Below are 21,153 nucleotides of genomic sequence, written 5' to 3'. Positions count from 1 at the left end.
GGCAAACACTGTTTGCATACTGTCCCTCTTGTTACAACTTTAGAAAATATGTACAATTTTGATCCCTATTTTATGTATAAGGAAATTTATGTTCAGAAAGTTTTAAGTCCCTGAGAAATCACAAATTCAGCTGAACTCAATGTTTTGTACCAATTCTAATAACCCATTAATATTTCATTTAGATCAAACTTTTTGAAGAGCTCTATATCTAAAATTGTTGTCCACATTTTAAATGGAATATAGAGAACTAAAAGAATCCAGAGAAAACTGGCTAAAAATAATGTAGATTAATTCTAGCAGATTCTAAATACATAATATTTTAGCAAGATTGTACATTAACTCAATTAAACCAAAATATAGCATTAGCTTTTGGGCTTAAACACTTGCTAAATTAACTTGAATAGAAACTGTATGGACTCCTTCTAAGAAATGACTCATTAATTATTAATTTTTAGCTAGTATCTTAAGTATTATTATAGATTTTTTATCAATTTTTATTTTCCATTGCAGACAGAATAAGACGTGCAGTGCAATTACTAATCTATAGAAAACTTGGATTTGGAAACAAGACATTGGGAGTCTGGAAAATGAAGAATTATGAATACAGCACTGTAATCTGTAGAGTTTTATTCATTTCCATTAAAAATATATTTTAATAGTGAGTGATCCAGATTAAAAAAAAACAAAGAGTCTTGCTCTGCAAGATTACAATATGTTTTTTAAATTGGGGACTAAAAAGAAGACTTGCTATATATATGGTTATTCATTTTTCCTGAGTTAGTCCAAGTATTATCCCAGGTATATTTTCCTAAGAGGTGGAAACCATCTTTTTCAGTTACCTATCTAGATGTCTGAATATTATTTTTATATCATCCTCTTGGATAGAGAATAGACTCACATGAAAAAGATAGTTAAATGATGACAACAGCATATCGAGAAGTGATAGACTTCAACATGTCCAACCCACTTCAAGATGTTCTAATAGCACTAAGACCATGAGAAATTCTCACATTGGAGTTGGTTTATACTTTCAAACCTGTCTTTGCTACTGAAAAAGAATCCTGTGAAAATGCTTTCTTCTTCTTGTAAGGATTCCAATTGCACAGCATGTTTAGAATTAGAAGCAATTTTTGTTTTAAGTGTATGAAAATAGTTAAGATACTATACAGTAAGCATATTTATATATCCTCAGGGAACAAAAAAAACATGAAGGAAGTACTCCTAGAAAATCTGAGACAGGATAATCAAACACAATTATGACTAGTTTGGGGTATTAGGAACTGTTCTGACACTAAAGACTACACAAATAACAATAGATGAGTCCTGAATATCACATCAGTTCATCATGAGAAGTCTGTGCCCCACAGTATTTTCCTTATGTCTACATTAATACATCTGCCACTTGGACTAATTTTTTTTATAGCATAGTCCCACCAAAATAAGTTTCAGAGGTCAGAGGAAAGTTATGGGTAAGGAAAAATGTCTCCATGAAACATTCCCCAACTCACAAATAATTAAATAATATGATTCTACAGTTTCAGTCTATTTCCTAAACTGTATTGCTATCACCTGCCCAGCTACCAAATCCCCATCTTATAATGCCATCACAGCAAGAGCCACTTAAAACTTAGGAATTTTTGTTTGTCTTTTCCTTAGATTCATGTATTAACACATACTTAATGAAGTTGAATGAATTTAGTGGTTAGGTTAGAATAAAAACTGCAAATAAATGTAATGAACATTGGCATGTTTATTTAAAGTGATATTTTTCTCCAACTCCATTCCCACCTCTCAAAGAAAAATAACTTTAAAAAGTTGAACTGACTTCAAACTAAACTAGAAATATTAAATCTTTTGAAGAATCAAAGCTGTTTAAAATCAAAACTGTGGAATAATATAATGAAAAATATCACAGATGAGTTATATACCTTATAATATTCTTTCTCATTAAATATTTCATATTGAAATGAAATAGGCTCTCCTCAATTTTCTAATACTGAGATATAAAAACAAATATTTAAGATATAAATGATCATAAGAAGATGTACCTTGACAAACTGGAGGTGCTCCATCCATCTGGAGTCGCTCTCCTAACCTGCATGTCAGAATTGCATTACCAACCAATGTAAACCCTGGAAGACACTGATATCTAATAATATCACCTAAAAAAAAAAAAAACAGGGCAGGGAGGATTTCAGATAAGCAACAATATTATGGTAAAATGAGTAGATATTTATTTTATTTTAAAAATTTTTATTAATAGAAAGGTAACAAATTTCATGTACTTCATAGATACAATTCTAAGAAGATAACCAACCCTGCCTACTTTTCTCCCTCCCTCAAACCCCACCTTATTTCCTATCTTTTTTTTCTTTAATTTTTGCAATAACTTCTTTTGGTATTTCATATATATATATTTCTGAGAGCATAATGATACTTCCCACCGTACCCTCCCTACCTCCCTCACTCCTACCCTCTTTACTTCTTTTTTTTCTTTACAATGACATACTTTAAATATTCTTTATAATCACAAGCTTAACCGCCCACTAAATAAATAATTCAACAAGTAGTAATAGATATTTAATTGAAAGTGCAGAGTATTTTTCTCTTTACCATTTTCTCCTTACTATTTTATTTATTATTGGCGGAGATGATACACATATATTGAACAAGCAGTACTTAATAGACATTGACCAATGAGAACTGAAGGCAAAAATAAACTATGTGTCCAACTGTTCTGGTATATGGTAGTTGGACATAAGAAATAGTTAAATGAAATAATTTGGTTTGTGTAGAAACATATCAAGTAATCAGGCAACTCTAATATTGTTCTTATATTTATATTGGATTTTCATTAGCCAATGACAGTTTCTTTACATGCCTCAATCTAAGAAATTATAATCATTATGGTAAAATTCTCTGTTTTAATAAGGCGTCTTAATTTCTTACATGATTTTTTAAACTGTGAGACATGATCTGGCAGGAACTTCCAACTCAGTTTTAAAGGGACCTTATTTTCTATCAAGCATTTTCCAAGACATGGAAATGAAATATGCCTTTCAACACAGCCTTAATATCCATTCTACCAAGTCAGATGTTTGCCTGAATTCAATGAACAGAAACTGAACTATGGGTCAGAAACCAGTAACATAATTTTGGAAGAGCCACCAGGACACAGTTATATGACTCGAATTCCAACAGTTTCCTAGTTGTGCACTGTGTGATAAGAGAATTCATTCTTCCTTCTTAATATTTCCTTTCCTCTTTTAAATGTTCTTCCATTGTAATAATTCTAAACAATTCCTATCAACCCAGGGAAAGAGGTCTCAGCATAGGCTGCCACTCTTCTTAGTTTTTGTTTCTTTTAAAGCAAAAGGCTCTGCTAACAGTATATTTTCTTGAAATTAATTCAACAGACTTTACCTATTTCAAATTCATCATCTTCTGTCAGAATTTCAGCATTGGGCACTGGTGGTGGAGGCTGGCATACTCTTAGTTGATAGGCTACAAAAATAGATAATATGTTTATTTCCTTTCTGCATAGCTATATATACTCACATATGCAAAAAAGAAAAATATGCAAGATTTTATAAGACTAAAAATAAACATATAACTTATTAAGACTAAATTATATCATTTTAAAATATACTAAAATATTGAGGGAAAATAGCCTGTTCCTTAGATGGTAAAATATTTTCCCATAGTAAGAATTCTTATCTTTTTACTACTATATCTCACCCTCATTCTAATCCCTCTGATTAGCTAGTTCATAACATCTTGTTTTTTTTCCTCCTTGGTGTGATTACAGTTTGGGACTTTGCATTTATGTTTGCTTACTTGTTCAATGCCTATCTTTCACAAGTTTCATTACAGATTTGACTGCAGCTAGCAAAGTGAATCACATAAGAATTGACTGCAAATACACACTCAAGGTAATAAGCACTTACATTAACTCAATTAATCCTCACCCAAAATCTTTGTTATTTAATTGATGAATTATCCTCATTTTGTATCATAGAAAACTATTTAAGAGTTAAGATTTTGTCCAAACTGCATACCTACAATGTGGCAGAGCTGGTATTGAATTTAGATAGTCTCACTCCAGAATCTTACCTCACTGTGCTGCACTACTACATTTTGTAGGTAACTTTGTTGAATTTCATGTTTCTAACTATCTTATCACTTAAACAGGTTATTCTATCAGGAGATTCATAGTTGGTATAATTTAAAGGCTACTCTAGAAAAGTATCAATGTATCCAAGAATGATGGCCAGTTAGTACCATATCATATCTGAAATCAGTAACAATTATTTGCTTGAATAAACCCTTGTTTTTTCTAGGATGCCTTTAAATGTAATATACTTGTAAAAATTTTATTTATCTATTTTTTGAGAGAGAGAGAGAGAGACATAGAGAAAACACCTGGTAGTTCACCACCAAAATGCCTGCAATGCCTGAAGATGTACCAGACCTCAGCTGGAACTGGGAACTCAATCAAAGTTTCCCACATGGGTGACAGGAATCAAATTATTTGAGCCATCACTGCTGCCTCCCAGAGACACTATGGAGATTTCCTAAAAAGCTAAAAATATAACTTCCATATGATTTAGCAACACCACTACTGGGTATTTATTGAAAAAACTGAAATTGTATTTAAGAGTTATCTGCCACCACACACATTGTAGCACTGTTCAGAAAATCAAAGATATAGGATCAACAAGGTACATATTATTAGAAGAATGAATAAAAATAATATATATATGAACATTATGCAACCATAAAAATAATAGTATCATTTGCAACAAAATGAATAGAACTGGAAGACATCATGTTATGTGAAATAAGCCAAACACAGAAAGCCAAATACCATGTTTTTCCTTATACACAGAAATTAAAAAAAAAAAAAAAAAAAAACAAAAAAAAAAAACTTCAATTTTAACACAGAATGCTGGCTATAGCATGTAGGAGGGGCTAGGAAGTAGAGACAGTTTTGAAATTGGATACCAAACCAGAGTTAAATTTAAGGAATAAATCCTAATGTTAAACAGTATAGTCAGAAATAATAGTTAATGATATCCTAGTATATATTGTATGAACAAAGAGAAGCAAGAAGCTCCAAGCCTTCAATAATAATGAGAGGTAGCCCATAGAGACATACAAGTACTGTTAGCAAAGGTTGTTTTTTTTTGTTTTGTTTTTTGTTTTTTTTTAATTTTTGACAGGCAGAGTGGACAGTGAGAGAGACAGACAGAGAGAAAGGTCTTACTTTTGCCGTTGGTTCACCCTCCAATGGCCGCCGCGGTTGGCACGCTGCGGCCGGCGCACCGCGCTGATCCGATGGCAGGAGCCAGGTGCTTCTCCTGGTCTCCCATGGGGTGCAGGGCCCAAGGACTTGGGCCATCCTCCAGTGCACTCCCTAGCCACAGCAGAGAGTTGGCCTGGAAGAGGGGCAACCGGGACAGGCTCGGTGCCCCGACCGGGACTAGAAGCCGGTGTGCCGGCGCCGCAAGGCGGAGGATTAGCCTAGTGAGCCGCGGCGCCGGCCAGCAAAGTTTTTACAAAACAGTAAATATGACTTTTGTTAGTTCTAAGGGATAATCATGAGCAAAATATCATTTCATATGGAGGAAAAAACTTGAAAATAAATTCAGCAAAGGACTAATTCACTGATTTTTATCATCATCTAACAAAGAGCAATTTAAAGGTTAATTGGCTAATAAACTTCCAGTTTACTAAGGACAGAGAGAATTTTTCAAAATATAAATGAATAGTGATGAATCAAGGAAAATTTATTTCAATTGCCTTCTGCAAATTACTATCTATCATTTCAAACATCTACAGTCTAGTACTTAGCCTGCTTATAAAAGCACTTGGTTTGCAGGAATGTCAATTTTCAAGAAAAACTTCGCCCTACACAAAGGCTTACCAGAGCATAAAGAAGTCCAAGGAAGGAACCTATAACCTTAATTTGTGAGAAAAAGCCTTGTAGACTGTAAATAGGGATTTAATTTTTTTTCATGAACTTAGAACTTAAAAAAATAAATAATAATTATAAAGGTAAAAAGGTAATTGTAAGAAACAGCCAAAAAGGAAGAGAAAAGAGAGAGGAAAATACAGAGACACCTAACCAGAGAAATCCTAATGAGTTTATGCTTTAGAGAATATTTTATCTAACCTTAATGTAGAATATAATCAGTTCAGAAGTTAGAGAAATATAGAAATAGCCACATGTGTATTGTTTTCATTTGTATTTGGCTGGAAAGTCATTTTTAATCTTCATGCTAATCACAATTTGTTTTATTATTTTTAAAGAAGAAGCATCTTTATATTTACTGGAATCCATGACTGTTGTTATCAGTGGAATATGCTTAGTGATCCTGATAACTCATTTGCAGAGTTCACCAGGCTAGAGGTAGTAAAGCTTTATTAATGAGGAGTATGAGGCTCAGAGATATTATCTTACTTTTCCAAGACCATATAGAGCTGTGAACTAAAGCCTGCCTTATTCTTATTTTCCATCATTAGTTTCATTAACTGTGTCCCTAGAAGCTAAGGGGTCACTGTGCTGCCATAGAGCATCTGGGATTTATTACATTCCACTTCTACTTCAATAACAGCCAATTGTATATTGATCAATTTTATAAATTTCAATTCTGAGCAAACTTTTCTTTGCGTAAACTTTCTGTAACGTCTTCTGTGTGATTTCACTAATTCTTTTCAAAATTTTCTAAAAATTTTTGAGATAATATATTTTAAATTCATAGTCAATAGCTTAATGTATCACCAAATTTGTCCAATAAGCAAAAAATAAAAACATCATATTTCAGCAGGAATATAGGCAAATGCTATAGAAAATAATCAAATGAAAAGATGTAAATTTCAGTCATACATTTTACATTTTAAAATAGTTTTTAACAAGTCAATAATTAGATCCATTAGCTATGCATATAATTCAACAATAATTCGCTAAGTAATAGACATAATGTAGAATTCCTAAGAAATTGTCTAAATTTATAGTGTTCCCTAAGATGATGTTCAGTTGTAAAACTGCAAATGGAGATGAAACAGAAGCAAATGTGGGTCAGGAGGTACCAGTGGACATAATCTAAGAAGCATTTCCATGAGATGTTTTTCAGAGTTGGGCTATGTAAGTTTTAATTTAAAAGAATGAGCAGGGGATAATGAAATGAAGCCTCTTCATGTTTTTCTTTTGACACTTATAAAGTACTACAAATTGCTAAATTTTAAGTACCTTTCAATAATTGCTTTTACTCTTCATCAATTTCTTTTAGCTAATTCTTTAATAGAACTCTAGGACTTGTCCAGTGTCTCTTCATTCTTTCTACCAGATCTCAATCTAGACCACTGTCATTTCATACTCGGTGTACTTAATTTAAAAGTGTCTCCAGAAACTAATATATTTACTGGAATTTCAGAATGTTTTTTGAAATAGGGCTGTTGCAGATGGAATTAGCTAAATTGAAGTCATATTAAATTAAAGTGGATCCTTAATCCAATATGACTAGTGTCCCTATAAAAAATGCTAAAAGCCCCTGAAACAGATACATAGGGAAGACAGCCATGTGTTAAGGGAGACAGAAATTATGGCAATTCATCTAAAAGCTAAGGAATACTAAAGATTGTTACCCATCACCAAAAATAGGACAGGGAAAGGAAGCATCATCACCTAGAGCATTGGGGCAGGGAGGAACGATACTGCCAATATGTCAATACACTGATTTCATACGTCTAGCCTCCAGAATTGTTAAAGAATAAATTTATCTTATTTTAAACCATGCTGGATTATTAACAGGCTTACAGTGTGTTGCTTACTTTCTGTGCCTCTCTTTCATAAAATGTACACACTGGTAAAGTGGTAGAAGAGAATCAAGACAGTGTTTATGTGGAATTCAGTATGAGTAAAGGATTCTGTGATATTTAATATGGCTATTTCATTAATCAACAAAATGCTTCATGACAAGTGTATCAGGGGCCGACGCTATGGCTCATCGGGTATAGCCACCGACTACAGGGCTAGCATCCCTTATGGTCGCTGGATCAAGTCCCGGCTGCGCCACTTCTGATCCAGCTCTCTGCTATGACCTGGGAAAGCAGTAGAAAACGGACCAAGTCCTTGGGCCCCTGCACCAGCATGGGAGACCTGGAAGAAGTTCCTGGATTCAGATCGGCACAGCTCCTGCCATTGCGACCCACTGGGGAGTGAACCAATGGATGGAAGACCTCTCTCTCTACCTCTCCTCTCTCTGTGTAACTCTTTCAGGTAAATAAATAAATCTAAAAAGAAAGAAAGAAAGAAAGAAAGAAAGAAAGAAAGAAAGAAAGAAAGAAAGAGAAAGAAAGCATCAATTATGATGCTTATATCCCAGATTGGAACACTTGGATTCAATTCCCAGCTTGGGCTCCTAACTCCAGCTTTCTGACAACACAGACACTGGGAAGCAGCAGATGGCTAACTGAGCCCTCAGTATCCAATAGGGAGACTGAGCTTCAGCCCAGAGCCAGTGGATGAGAGCCATTCCTCTTTTAGTTTTGCTCTCTGTCTCTCTGCTTCTCAAATAAAAACATTTTTAGAGGATATATAAGCATATCTATCTTACAAAATGGGATATACATTTTAGAATGGTTGAATTTTTTGCCAAGTTCACAGAGGCAGAATTTTAACCAAGTTCTGGTTGAAAATTATGATATATTTTCCACATTTACAGACATATAAACCTGGACTGGAATATTCTCTTGATGCTTCCACTTTCCTATTATCAATTCACAGTGGCTTTTCCTAGCCTACAAATTAAATTTATAATCTTAGATAAAGGAGGCTCATTCCATAAATTCTCAATAATTCATAAAATTAGATGTCTGCTACATTCCAAAAAAAAAAAAAAACTTTCTAAGGTCTCTTGTATTGTCTATATTAATTCTCTACCACATCCATAATTTTTGGCAATCTTGTTAATCTGAAAATTGGCTATTCAGCATTTAGTTTTTTACTGTCTCCAATTGTGTCATCCTTATATTTTCTTGCATTAGCCTTGTTTCATTTGTCATTTGTGTAGGGATATTTTATACATATATATGTTTCTTATTATACCTAACACAATTCATTTGGTTGTTTCTGAGATTAAATTAGTGTTGACCTCCTAGGACCCACTGAACCCCATAGGGTTCTGAGAATATAATGGTGAATAAAGTACATACAATCCTATCAGTATACACACAAAGAGTTGGTGAGAAAAATATTAATTAAATACTTTCAAAACCAGTTGACGGAAGGGATATGTAGTGTGTGTGTGTTTGTGTGTGTGTCCACACACGCATGAGTGAGAGGGAGAAGGAAAGCAATAAAGGTCTCAAATAGTTGACATTTAAACATTTTATACCATGTCTACAACTTGATGTTCTATGTAATCTAAATTTTGCCCAACTTGATTCCTTAAAACCTATCTTCCCATATCTTTTGTAACTTTACACATGACTAAAATAGACATGCCATCATTGATCATTATGCCCAAAGTTGATCTCCTGCAGTTAACTCTGTTTCACATTTTCCTATATTCCTCTGTGGGTTTTCACAATCTGTAGGAACATCTATTTTTTTACTGTCCATTTATTACATTGAAATGTAAGTTCTGAGAAACAGAAACTTTATTATTTGTAACTCTTCAGTACATAATACGGTGTCTGACACATAACATTGCATTAATATTTGCTGAATACTGTATGCTAGAGAAATAGAATGAAAACACATTCTTGTAATATTGAGCATGAATCTGATACAGATACTCTGGATTAAAATATTTCTAAAACTGACAAATTAGGAAATTTTGAAGAATTATTTTACTCTGTCTTGATTTCTTCATTTATAACATAGTAATGATAACAGTAGTAATTTTATGTGACCTCAGGGATTTTTTTTTTTTTTTTTTACTTTTACAGGTAGAGTTACAGACAGTGAGAGAGGAAGACAGAGAGAAAGGTCTTCCTTCCCTTGGTTCACTCCCCAAATGGCCTCTATGGCCAGTGCTGTGCTGATCCGAAGCCAGGAGCCAGGTGCCTCCTCCTGGTCTCCCATGCGGGTGCAGTGCCCAAGGACTTGGGCCATCCTCCACTGCCTTCCCGAGCCACAGCAGAGAGCTGGACTGGAAGAGGAGCAACCGGGACTAGAACCCAGTGCCCATATGGGATGTCGGCACCACAGGCAGAGGATTAACCAAGTGAGCCACAACGCCGGCCCAGGGATGGTTTTGAAGAACACATGGTTTTACATGTCCAAAGCACATGCAGTAATGTTTGGCACCTTGTAAGTACTACTAAGGATAAACTACTATAACTTCAAATTGGAATGTCATTCCTTCAAGATATTTGGTGTTCACAAAGGAACAAAAACAACTGGGAAATAATGTGTTCTGGTTTTCCTAATTTTAATTTCTTTCATGAATGATTCTGATTTGGCAGTTACTGAAATAATTATGACTTCTATTTAGGAATATTATCTTGGCTGCTAAGAGTAGGGTATAATAAGTCAGTGGTTTTGTAATTGAAGGCAATAGTATGGAAGTAAACATTGTACAATTTTATGTCTCTGAAGATGCTTCCATCAAACCTAATCAACATCACTGGAAACTACATAGCCTCCAATTTATGTTATGAGTAACTACATTTATGCATTAAGCAGTCTAAGAAAACGTTTACTCTGGAAGCAGATGGTATTAAAATTTTGGCTCCTCTGCTTGCTATCTATAGGAACTTTAGCCAATTGCTAAGACTCTGTTTCAGTTTTCTCATCTGTGTAATATATAAAACTAAGATTGAGGAGTGGGAGTTTGGTGCAGTAAAGCCACCTCCTGGGGTAGTTACACTTCATACCTGAATGCCTGGGTTCAGGTTCTGATCTATTTCAGCTTCCTACTATCATACAGGCTGGGAGGCAGCAAGTGCTGGCTCAGGTAGCTAGGTCCATGCAACCTACAAGGGAGTCCTGTCCGAATTCTGGCCTCTTGGCTTCAGAGTAGCCCAATCCCAGCTTTTGCAGGCATTTGAGGAGTGAACCAGCATACGGAAGATCCTTCAATCTTTCTTTCAGGCTGTTTACATTTCAAATAAATAGTAAAAAATTAAAGAGCAAAAGTTATTTTTAATAAATTAAAACTATTTTAAAATATTTTAAAGCATGTAGAATAGGTTGAAGCACATATATTTAAAAGGAAGAGTACATTCTCTGTTTGGCATATATTAACATCATTATGGCTGCAAGACTGACTCTATGTCCCTGCCTATAAATGCCAAATTTCAAGTGACTCCGTTTTTCTAACAAACACAATGTCATTTAAAGTATGCACACGATTTCCTGAAATATTTCCAACTATATTCATATTGTTTATATTCTGATCTAACTGGATGTACTTTGAAAATGCTGAGATTCTTATTGTTTTGTATTATACTGTAATATAAAATGCATAATTTCAGCAATACTTACGATAGTCTATAGTCAGGTACCATATATGTTATATATAACTGGGTTCTCAAAATAATCAGCATAATGTTTTGGAAATCATACTCAAAACTAGATAATAACTAATTGAACTGACAATATATTTTCTTGTACAAAACATATGCTTTAGTTACTTTGGAAGAAAATAAACAAATATGGTACAAATCAAATGTTATATGGGTTAGAATCATAGAATGAATTGTAAGTCACCTTATATGTCATCTAGCCTAATCTCTTTGTTTGGGGTCAAGGGAAGAAAGTTATTTAGAGTAATAAAATGAGGTAGACAAAGTCACACACTCATTTACTAGCAGAACTGAAACTACTAAGTGATATAAATTATGTCATCTACATTTTCCATAGTGTGAACATATATTTTAGTTCACATTTTTATGGGTTATTCTATTTAGAAACAGTTTTGCAGTAGTGGCCTTCAAAAGAAAAGCTGTGCAAAATAGATGTTTATAATTTTAAAATACACATTTGATCTAAATCCATGTTTTCTTTAGAAGAACCATTTGATTTGTCATGTCACTTATTATTGAACAACTAAATGAAGGCATAATACTCTACATGTCAGTATCTTTGGGACTTGACCATTTGAATAGTGTCCTATTTTTGTTTAAATGTACATCAATATCTTGTTACTGGCACAACACATTTGCTTCTTGAAAATGCTTTAGGATTTGTTTCTGGCAATATTTTTTTGACTATTTTTGTTTTCCTATTTTATTTGCAATGGAACATCCAACCCATTTCCAAAAAAGAATGCTGCGTTTATCTATTTCTATTCAACTGAGCTATTAAAGGGTTCTTCAAAAAGAAAAAAAAAGAAAAAAAAAAGAACACTGGCAAATTGCCATTCCCTTTCCAAACCAAAAAAGTACAAATGCATAACCTTTTTGTTAAGTGAAGACACAGTATTCCTCGCAATAGACAAAAATACCATTCTATATTCCCTTATAAATTCTAAGCTTTATAAAAGCCCCCATCTACTTCAGTGGTGACCCACATTTCTTCAAATATGATAATATCATGACTAGAGAAAGATTTGGGGGAGGAAAAGCAGTGCTAATTATATATTCAGTTATGTAATTTGGATGTATTATTTCAAAAGTTATCTAAAATAAGTTTAAGCATTTCCAATTGAAAGAATTTAAACAAATGCAACTCAAGTTCTAATGAACTGGGAAAATAATAAACAATTATTTCCATTTTGCAGAGAATCTGCTGGTGAGTTGACATGAACTATAGAGGTAAATTACATTGGAGCTATGCTTATATCACTTGCAGACATCACTTTGTTTCATTAACATTTTATAATCAATCTGTTTTTATGATTGTATAAGGGAGAATATTAGAAATCAGGAGCAAATGCTCATGCTAAGATTTAAAGGTGAGAGAAACAAAATCCATCATAAGAAATTGTTCCACAAGAAGGCATTCTTGGTATTTCCCTAAAAAAAAAAAAAAAAAAAAAAAAAAGGATAACAAAAGATATTAGGAAAGTTCCTGAATTAGCAGAGGGAAATTCCAATATCCATTGCATGAATTGACTTCCTTGATGCTAAGTGAAGGTATCCTGTCTTAGTACTGAGCCCATTAGAATCTGAAAAGTAATGTGCACATTAATAGATAACAGAGAACATTATGCATGACAGTTTGTCATCAGTCTCTTTTCTTCTCCTGTTCTCTACTGCAGTTTGGTTTGCTTTTGCTATAAAGAAACATGCTACAGTTATACTACAGTTATACTTTAAAGAATATTTAATTACTTATTTTGAAAGTCAGAATTACAGAAAGATATCCTCCATCCACTGCTTCGCTCCCAAGATGACTACAATAGCCAGCACTGGGCCAAGCTGAAGCCAAGAATGAGGAGCTTCGTTGGGGTATCCCACATGGATGGAAGGGGGCCAGGCATTTAGACCATCATCTGCTGCCCTCCCAGACCATTAGCAGGGAGCTGGATCACAAATGGAGTAACTAGACACAAACCAGCACCCGTATGGGATGCCAGCATCGCAGGCAGCAGCTTTACCCCCTAAATGACAATGCTGGCATCTATGGCTATCTTTATTGTATTTCAGACTAATATATTGACTATGTTGAGAAGGAAAAAAAGGGTAATTTATATTTTCTGTCAGTTTGGCACTGATAGGCATAGTCTTCTGTTGAACATGAACAATTTCACAAATCCTAATAGGCAAGATAAACATTTGGCCTTGTTGGAACAAGAAAAAACAAGACCTTTCTATAATCATAATTAAAGAACCAAGAACACTACACAAACTTATGAAAATGACTAAAATTGAAACACAATTGCTAATATGAGTGAACACCACTTCTCTACTAATTATGTACATGCGTTCCATTCTGTCCATATTCTAGAAAAACAGCATTGAGATTTCCAGTCACAGAGCTGCTCTAACAGTCTGACATCACTCAGTCCAGAAGAAAACCTTTTTTTCTTTTTTCCCAAAACCAACCACATTGTCTAAACCCTGTAACAAGCCTTTCCCAAGACCTCTTGCTGAGATGGCAGTTTCTCTTTTGCTGTGTAGTCTCACAAGTCAATAAAACCAATTTTGCTTAACAAAAAGCTCTGTTCCTGATTTTTTTTTTTTGATACCAGAGACAGGAACATACTGTATTCAATAAAATATCATACCTTATCTGTGGACCTACACACATGAGAACAGCAAAGTGTCAAGATATAGGAAGCAATTTCGATATGACTTTTAGTGGGTTGTAAAAATAGTCATTGAATAGCACTATCTTTCCCTCATAACAGTTTAACCAACTTGTTTTTTTTTTTTTTTAGCTCCACCACTTCATTTTACACACACACATCCACACACACACACACCCCATTCTATGATGTCCAAACCACCCATGCTCTCTGAACACGAAACAGTGAAATTCTTTATGAACTGAGGGATCTAGCTATTAAAATACAAAAGGAAGTCTTTAGGTATGTGAGGCAATTATGATTTGTATTTTGTGTAAAATGTGTCCTTATATCTGAAGCAGTTTCTTTCAGGATGAGACACTGTAGAGTTAAATATACTTATTCTCAAACACAAAATGTATTGTAAAGATAACATAGCCTGTAAAAGATGACCTGGAAGGCATTACAACGTTTTTATATACATTTCTCCAAAGTAGTGAGTAATTATGTAACCAATTCACCTTTAACAGAAATGACAATAATGGATGTCAACTTGTAAATCATATTGTAGCAGCACCTGTTTAACTCTGGAGGAAGCATTCCAAGGTCCCCAATGGATGGCTGAAGTCACCAACATCACCAACACCTTTCTTATAAGGGGACTTCAAAAGTTTGTGGATAATGCAATTAAAAGATACATTTATTCTGGTGCAAAGAATTTCATGCAGAGTTTTTATCATATTACACATTTTCCATGAACTTATTGAAGATCCCTCATAATGTTGTTTTTTCTATAATTATATACCTATTTACAGTTTAATTTATGAATTAGGCATTACTAATAAATAAAGATTAATAATTAACTAATAATAAAATAAAACAATAACAAAATACTGTAGTAACAGTTATTTAAAACTTAGTTGGTTATTCCTAGAATTTTCCACTTAATATTTTTGGACAGCAGTTCATGGCAGATACTTGAAACTATGAAAAGTGAAACCATGGATAAGGTAGGTACTACTGTATGCTCATTAAGAAAATCTATGATAAGCAAGTTGAATTTCTCTAAAACTCTAATGCTTGAAAAGAAGTGTCATAAAATAGACTTAAACCTCTTAAAAATAACAATTTCTATTTTAAATTGGTTAGTATAGATTCTAACTATACTCAAGTCTTCAGGTTATTTTGGTTGGCATAAGTTGGAAGGCCATAAAACTAACTTTATAATGGCATAATGGCTAAGTATAATAACTTTATACTGTATACTTTTAAAGGATCACACAAGATTTTGATAAATCTACCAAGTATTATTGTTAGCTTATAGGTTCTGGAAAAGAGAAACACTAAGAAGTGTGAAGTTCCAAGTTGTAATTAGGCATATTCTGGAAACTGAGCTGATTCATCATCTCACTATGAAAGAAGAATAATTTTTGCTGAATTTTAAAAGAAAAATTAAGATTTTATACCATTAAATATAATATATTCATGATATAACATCTGCTTAGGATATTGCCTGTCAGTAAGTAGGCAATACACTTTAGTCATTGTTATTGCTGTCTTCATTTTTACAAAGAGTTCTTTTTTGTAGTTGGGCAGATATATTTTGAATTCTGGCCAGCCCTTAGTTCTCTGGATTTGTGCAGAGCACCTATCTTTTCATTCAGTTGTTCTACAATTGGAAAAGAGATAATGACATCTACTTTATATGGTATCACGAAAATTTGCAAGGATACATGGAAATCACATAACCTGGTGCCAAGTATTTTGAGGCTCAGTAAATGGTAGCTATTACTTATTATAGTGTGTATTACACAAAGTCATTACCTGATAAAACATGCAATTAAAAGAGATTTTGTGTAATTTACTTTTAGGAGGTCACTGATTAGGATTCAGTACTACTATTATTTATTATGAGACAATGCAATCTTGATTCCACAGCAGATATCAAGAAAATTCATCCTTATTTCAGAGATTTACAATTACAGCATTATAGAGACAAAAATATTTCCTCAAAATGAAGAAGAAATATGATATCTGAGGTAAATGCCTCAACATTTATGTCTGTCCTATTTTTCATTGCACAGAACTTTCATTTTGCAAAGCTTTTTATGAATGTTATTCTTGATCATGAAAGGTTTTATGAAAGTGATGTTTTATAACAGATGGCTGGCTGGATCTCATAAAGTCAGGGTACAGAAAAAAACACATTATATCTTTCCAAGTGTATTAATATACAAATAAAGCTTAAATGGTCAATGTGACCTTAAGAAAGTAAATAAAAAGACTCAACTGTCAAATTTATAAAATAAATATACAAATCTTCTCACTTCTCACAGGGCAATGTATAACAGAAGAAGCTATTAAATCAACAAGAAAATTTAAAGAAAACTGAGTGAGGGAGTAAACCATCCTAAAGTTAGATATACACAATCAGCTTAAAATAAGTGGTAAATAATTATCTACCTGGCTTAATTATCAAAAAGTATGGCATGGCTTAGCCAACCTTTTATCATTTTGAAAGCTTATTTTGGCATTGAGCTATTGCTACTAAATTTGGGCAAGGTATGTGATAATATATTTTAATTGTAACAATTGCATTTAATTGCATTAATATCAATTTGACAGGAGAGATTTTTGTTATTGCTTTTGTGAAGGTGGGTACATATACCTATACTCATTCTAAGTCAATTTTTTAAAAAGGTATCTCTAGCACAGTTCAAATAAACTCAAACACCTTTATATAAAGATCTAAATGCACATTTCCTACTATAAAACTAAAACATACTAAATTTATAGTAAAATTATAAAAGGAGTAAAAGAAGAAATGTATTCTGTCTCTTCAAAAAAGCACTCACTGTTGTTAAACTCATAAGGCTACATAACAACATTCCATGCCATAAGTAAGATCTCAAAGATTTGGTAGGCCGGCACACGGGGTTCTAGTCCCAGTCAGGGCACCGGATTCTGTCCCGGTTGCCCCTCTTCCAGGCCAGCTCTCTGCTGTGGCCAGGGAGTGCAGTGGAGGATGGCCCAAGTGCTTGGGCCCTGCACCCCATGGCAGACCAGGATAAGCACCTGGCTCCTGCCTTCGGATCAGCGCGGCACGCCAGCCGCGGTGGCCATTGGAAGGTGAACCAGCGGCAAAGGAAGACTTTTCTCTCTGTCTCTCTCTCTCCCTGTCCACTCTGCCTGTCAAAAAATAAAAAAAATAAAATAAAATAAAATAAAAAGGTTTGGTAAAAAGAGTAAATACAATCATAGAAAAATGGTATTGAGCACTATGAATTTAAATTGCCAAGAAGTAAGGGAAATAGGACTTAATCTATGGACACTTGAATAACTGAAGATGAGGAAGTTACCAATAGTATTAACAAGGAGCTGACTTTATGATTTAGGAATAGAAGCTCAGGAGGCAATGAGAAAACCAACCTCACTGGAGTTGAGTAGGGACCAGGCAGTAAGATTCAGTGAACTTGATTACAGAGATTACAGAGTGGCTTTAAATTTGGCTTAGTCGGCATTATGCATTCTTACAAATAAAAGTGAGGATCTAAGCAGATCAGCAACACAGTCATCTTTTGGGATTAGAAGAATGTAAAGTTATCAGTAAATTTTTTTTTTTTTTTGACAGGCAGAGTGGATAGTGAGAGAGAGAGAGACAGAGAGAAAGGTCTTCCTTTTTGCCGTTGGTTCACCCTCCAGTGGCCGCTGCGGCCAGCGCATCGTGCTGATCCGAAGCCAGGAGCCAGGTGCCTCTCCTGGTCTCCCATGCGGGCACAAGGCCCAAGGACCCGGGCCATCCTCCACTGCCTTCCCGGGCCATAGCAGAGAGCTGGCCTGGAAGAGGGGCAACCGGGATAGAATCCGGCGCCCCAACCGGGACTAGAACCCGGTGTGCCGGTGCCGCAAGGCGGAGGATTAGCCTGTTAAGCCACGGCGCCGGCCTAGAATGTAAAGTTATCAGTAAATTATTAACATAAATACTAGCTACATCCTCAAACTTCAAGTTTAAGTTTTGTGTAAAATTCTCATAGCTATTGGTTCAAATATTACATTTCAGTAGGCCCTAGGAATTAATTCAAAGTATAATACAACAATAAAAATAAATGCTCTAAATGAAAATCTAACAAATGAGATGATATATGGTAAGGATGCATCTACTGAAAAATGTAGTCTGTTAGGCACTATGTTAACTCCATATTATCTATTATCTTCAATTATCATGACATCATCAATTTAATGCTGATAATAGTGATGATGACAGTATTTCTCATTTGAACTATACAAAATTGTCAATATTTAGCACTTTTTGCCCAACAAGTTCATAGGGCTGAATCTAACATATGCCAACGATGGGAATAAATTCTGAACATCCAATATGTCATCTAATTCTTTCAGCAGCACTACCAGGTGGGTTCACAATGAGGGAAGATGAGATGGAAGGGCACCATGTCCCGGGTCAACTGGAAAAATAAGGGCTAACTGAATATTTGATCTGCTTCATTCTTAAGGCAGTTTATATCATACATATCTCAAAAAACAATTAAAAAGTCAAGGGAAACATATTTTTGGAGTGGTAATATGTGCATACATTCACATACATGATTGTAAATATGCATTCATATTTTGCAAGTATGTACTCATACATTCTGTCATCCACGTATTCTCTGTAAAACTACACACACACACACACTACTATCCCTTCCTCTGATAATATTTCCCCTTTGAAATGTATCCTAAATTTCATGAGAATATTATACTCCCTGTAGGGTTATGTGATCGTTATTTATAGTCCATCAATGAATATTCCCTTCTTTATGACTTATTTAGGCAAGACACAATATGATACAAATTTAGGCATGGATCCACAAAGAGAAAAAATGTACATAATATAATTCACCAATTAATTTATCTTTTGGCTTCATTGACTATTTATTGGTCTCCGGATTATGATTATAAAAGTAATAATGTTATTCTAACAGCCTAGATATGTATGCATTTGTTGCTAGCATCAATGATCAATTCAGTAGGAAAGAAAAATGAGTGACTAAAGAAATAGCAATCTAAAATAAATGTTCTAATCTAATGCCCCATTTTCTAACTGGCAGTGCCAGAGCACATCTGCAGCTCTGTTGCCCATGTGCATGATGATGAGGACATTATTTATATACCCTCTAACTGGTTCATAACTACTAAGGTCAAGCAATTCAAATATTTTATGGTCAATTCTACTATTTTCGACTTACTGTATTTTAAATTCCTTTGAACACAATAATAATTGACTTACCATATGTTCATTGAATAAGAGCTTTTTATAGCAAATATTTTAATACATCGTGTTAAAAAGGGGGAAAATGAAGTTGTATAGAAATTAATGGACAAAAAAATGCCCTCCACATTTTCATAGGTTTTATAAATGCATTTTAGTAGATTACAGATTCTATGAAATATTTATGTACTTGCCTGACAAAGTTACATGAGACAGAATGTGTTTCAATGACTGTGGCCAGAATATTAAAAAGGATTTAATCATTAAAAATAAACATTATTACTTATAATTACATGAAATCAATTTGAAATAAAAATTTGTAAATCAAACAATCTCTGTAGTACTCTCTGAATGTCTTTTCAAAGGTTAACATTAAGACAGCACTAGAAACAATTTTATACAAAAAATAGAATTCATATTCTTCATAAATTATTCTACAGAATAAAAGCTATAAACTTAATGATCTATTATAGACACTTAAAATATAATATTCTAGAATAGATACAGTTTAGAAACAAGGGTAGAAATGAATGAGTAATGTAATTCAAAGCATAAAGATATTTGATGCTAATTTTAGAAAGATTCACAGCAGGTTGAATAGATTAAACATTTTGCAAAGAAAAAGTCTATTGATGCCTCAAAATTATATGCAATAAAATATGAACAGCTGGCTCTCTTTTATTAGTTTCCATGCAAAAGTGATTATTTTCCACTAGGTAATTACTGATTGATTTATTTCTCATATCCATTTGCTCACATTTTAATGTTTCTAACTACTTAGCAGAGGTCATCCTTTGCACGTAAATGTATTTGAAACGCTACAGTCACAGTGATGAAAAATGAGTCAAATTTTAATACTTTTTAAATCATTGCTTAAATATATACTGCATTCAATTTTTCCAGGGCAATTTAAACAAATAAAATAGAAACTCATAGATAATACCAACCATGATAACTGAGCACAAAAAAGCCACTTGTGGTGAAATCACTGTGGAATTTGATTAGAATCTGATTTGAAGTGCTGTAGACAGATTCCAGTGCAGTATTACCACTGAATTGACCGATCTGAGGTGAGTTTTGGTCTGGTCCATCCCTATTACATAGGGGTGGGGAAAGAGGAAAGATTGAAATTGATGTTTTTAGAGATTTTTACACCAAATTTAATGAAAGCATTGCATTTATATACTTTTATAATATATAGATAATAAATGCAAATAGATGAAATGACCAAGAATGATAAATCAAATGGGTATTTTATGTCTGTATGGCTGATAATATACTATAAGACATAAAATATAAACATAGATCACACATTTACATAAATGAAATATACCCATATTAGATTTAATGAACAAATTGTCTTTGGCTTTGATCAAGATTCATTCTGTTAAATGTTCTTAAATGAGGTTTGTCCTTTCATTTTCTTCAGCAAGTATCTTGAGAATTACAGACTGTTCACATTAGAAAAAATTTCAAAATTTATAAAATAATTTAATTGAACTGTAATTTATTAATTCAGACATTTTCTTCATATTTTAAAATAAAGATATTTAAATAAACAAGATAAAATACAAAGATTTTCAAAAAGTTAATCGAAATTATATATTAAGAAAAACTCGAGACTGGATTTCAAACTTTTTTCATCATAATAAGCATGTTTTAATTTCATTTTCCATTAATACTTTATAACATTTTGATAATAAT

The 21,153-nt window shown here is 33.5% G+C and overlaps 1 protein-coding gene across 2 annotated transcripts in view; it reads right to left on the bottom strand.

Moving 5' to 3' along the window:
* Nucleotides 1-21,153, bottom strand: part of CSMD3 (CUB and Sushi multiple domains 3) — a 1,267,615-nt gene that overhangs the window by 96,994 nt on the left and 1,149,468 nt on the right. For both annotated transcript variants that reach the window (XM_062189471.1, XM_062189472.1), the window contains 3 exons: nucleotides 20,397-20,542; nucleotides 3,424-3,504; nucleotides 2,049-2,162 (listed from right to left, as the gene is read on the bottom strand). In XM_062189471.1, the coding sequence (XP_062045455.1) occupies nucleotides 2,049-2,162; nucleotides 3,424-3,504; nucleotides 20,397-20,542 (341 nt within the window). The remainder of the gene's footprint in view (nucleotides 1-2,048; nucleotides 2,163-3,423; nucleotides 3,505-20,396; nucleotides 20,543-21,153) is intronic.

Source organism: Lepus europaeus, chromosome 4 (assembly GCF_033115175.1).
Source record: "Lepus europaeus isolate LE1 chromosome 4, mLepTim1.pri, whole genome shotgun sequence".
Classification (NCBI taxonomy): domain Eukaryota; kingdom Metazoa; phylum Chordata; class Mammalia; order Lagomorpha; family Leporidae; genus Lepus; species Lepus europaeus.
Note: the sequence above shows the minus strand (reverse complement) of the source record. Positions and strands in the feature narration are given on the sequence as shown.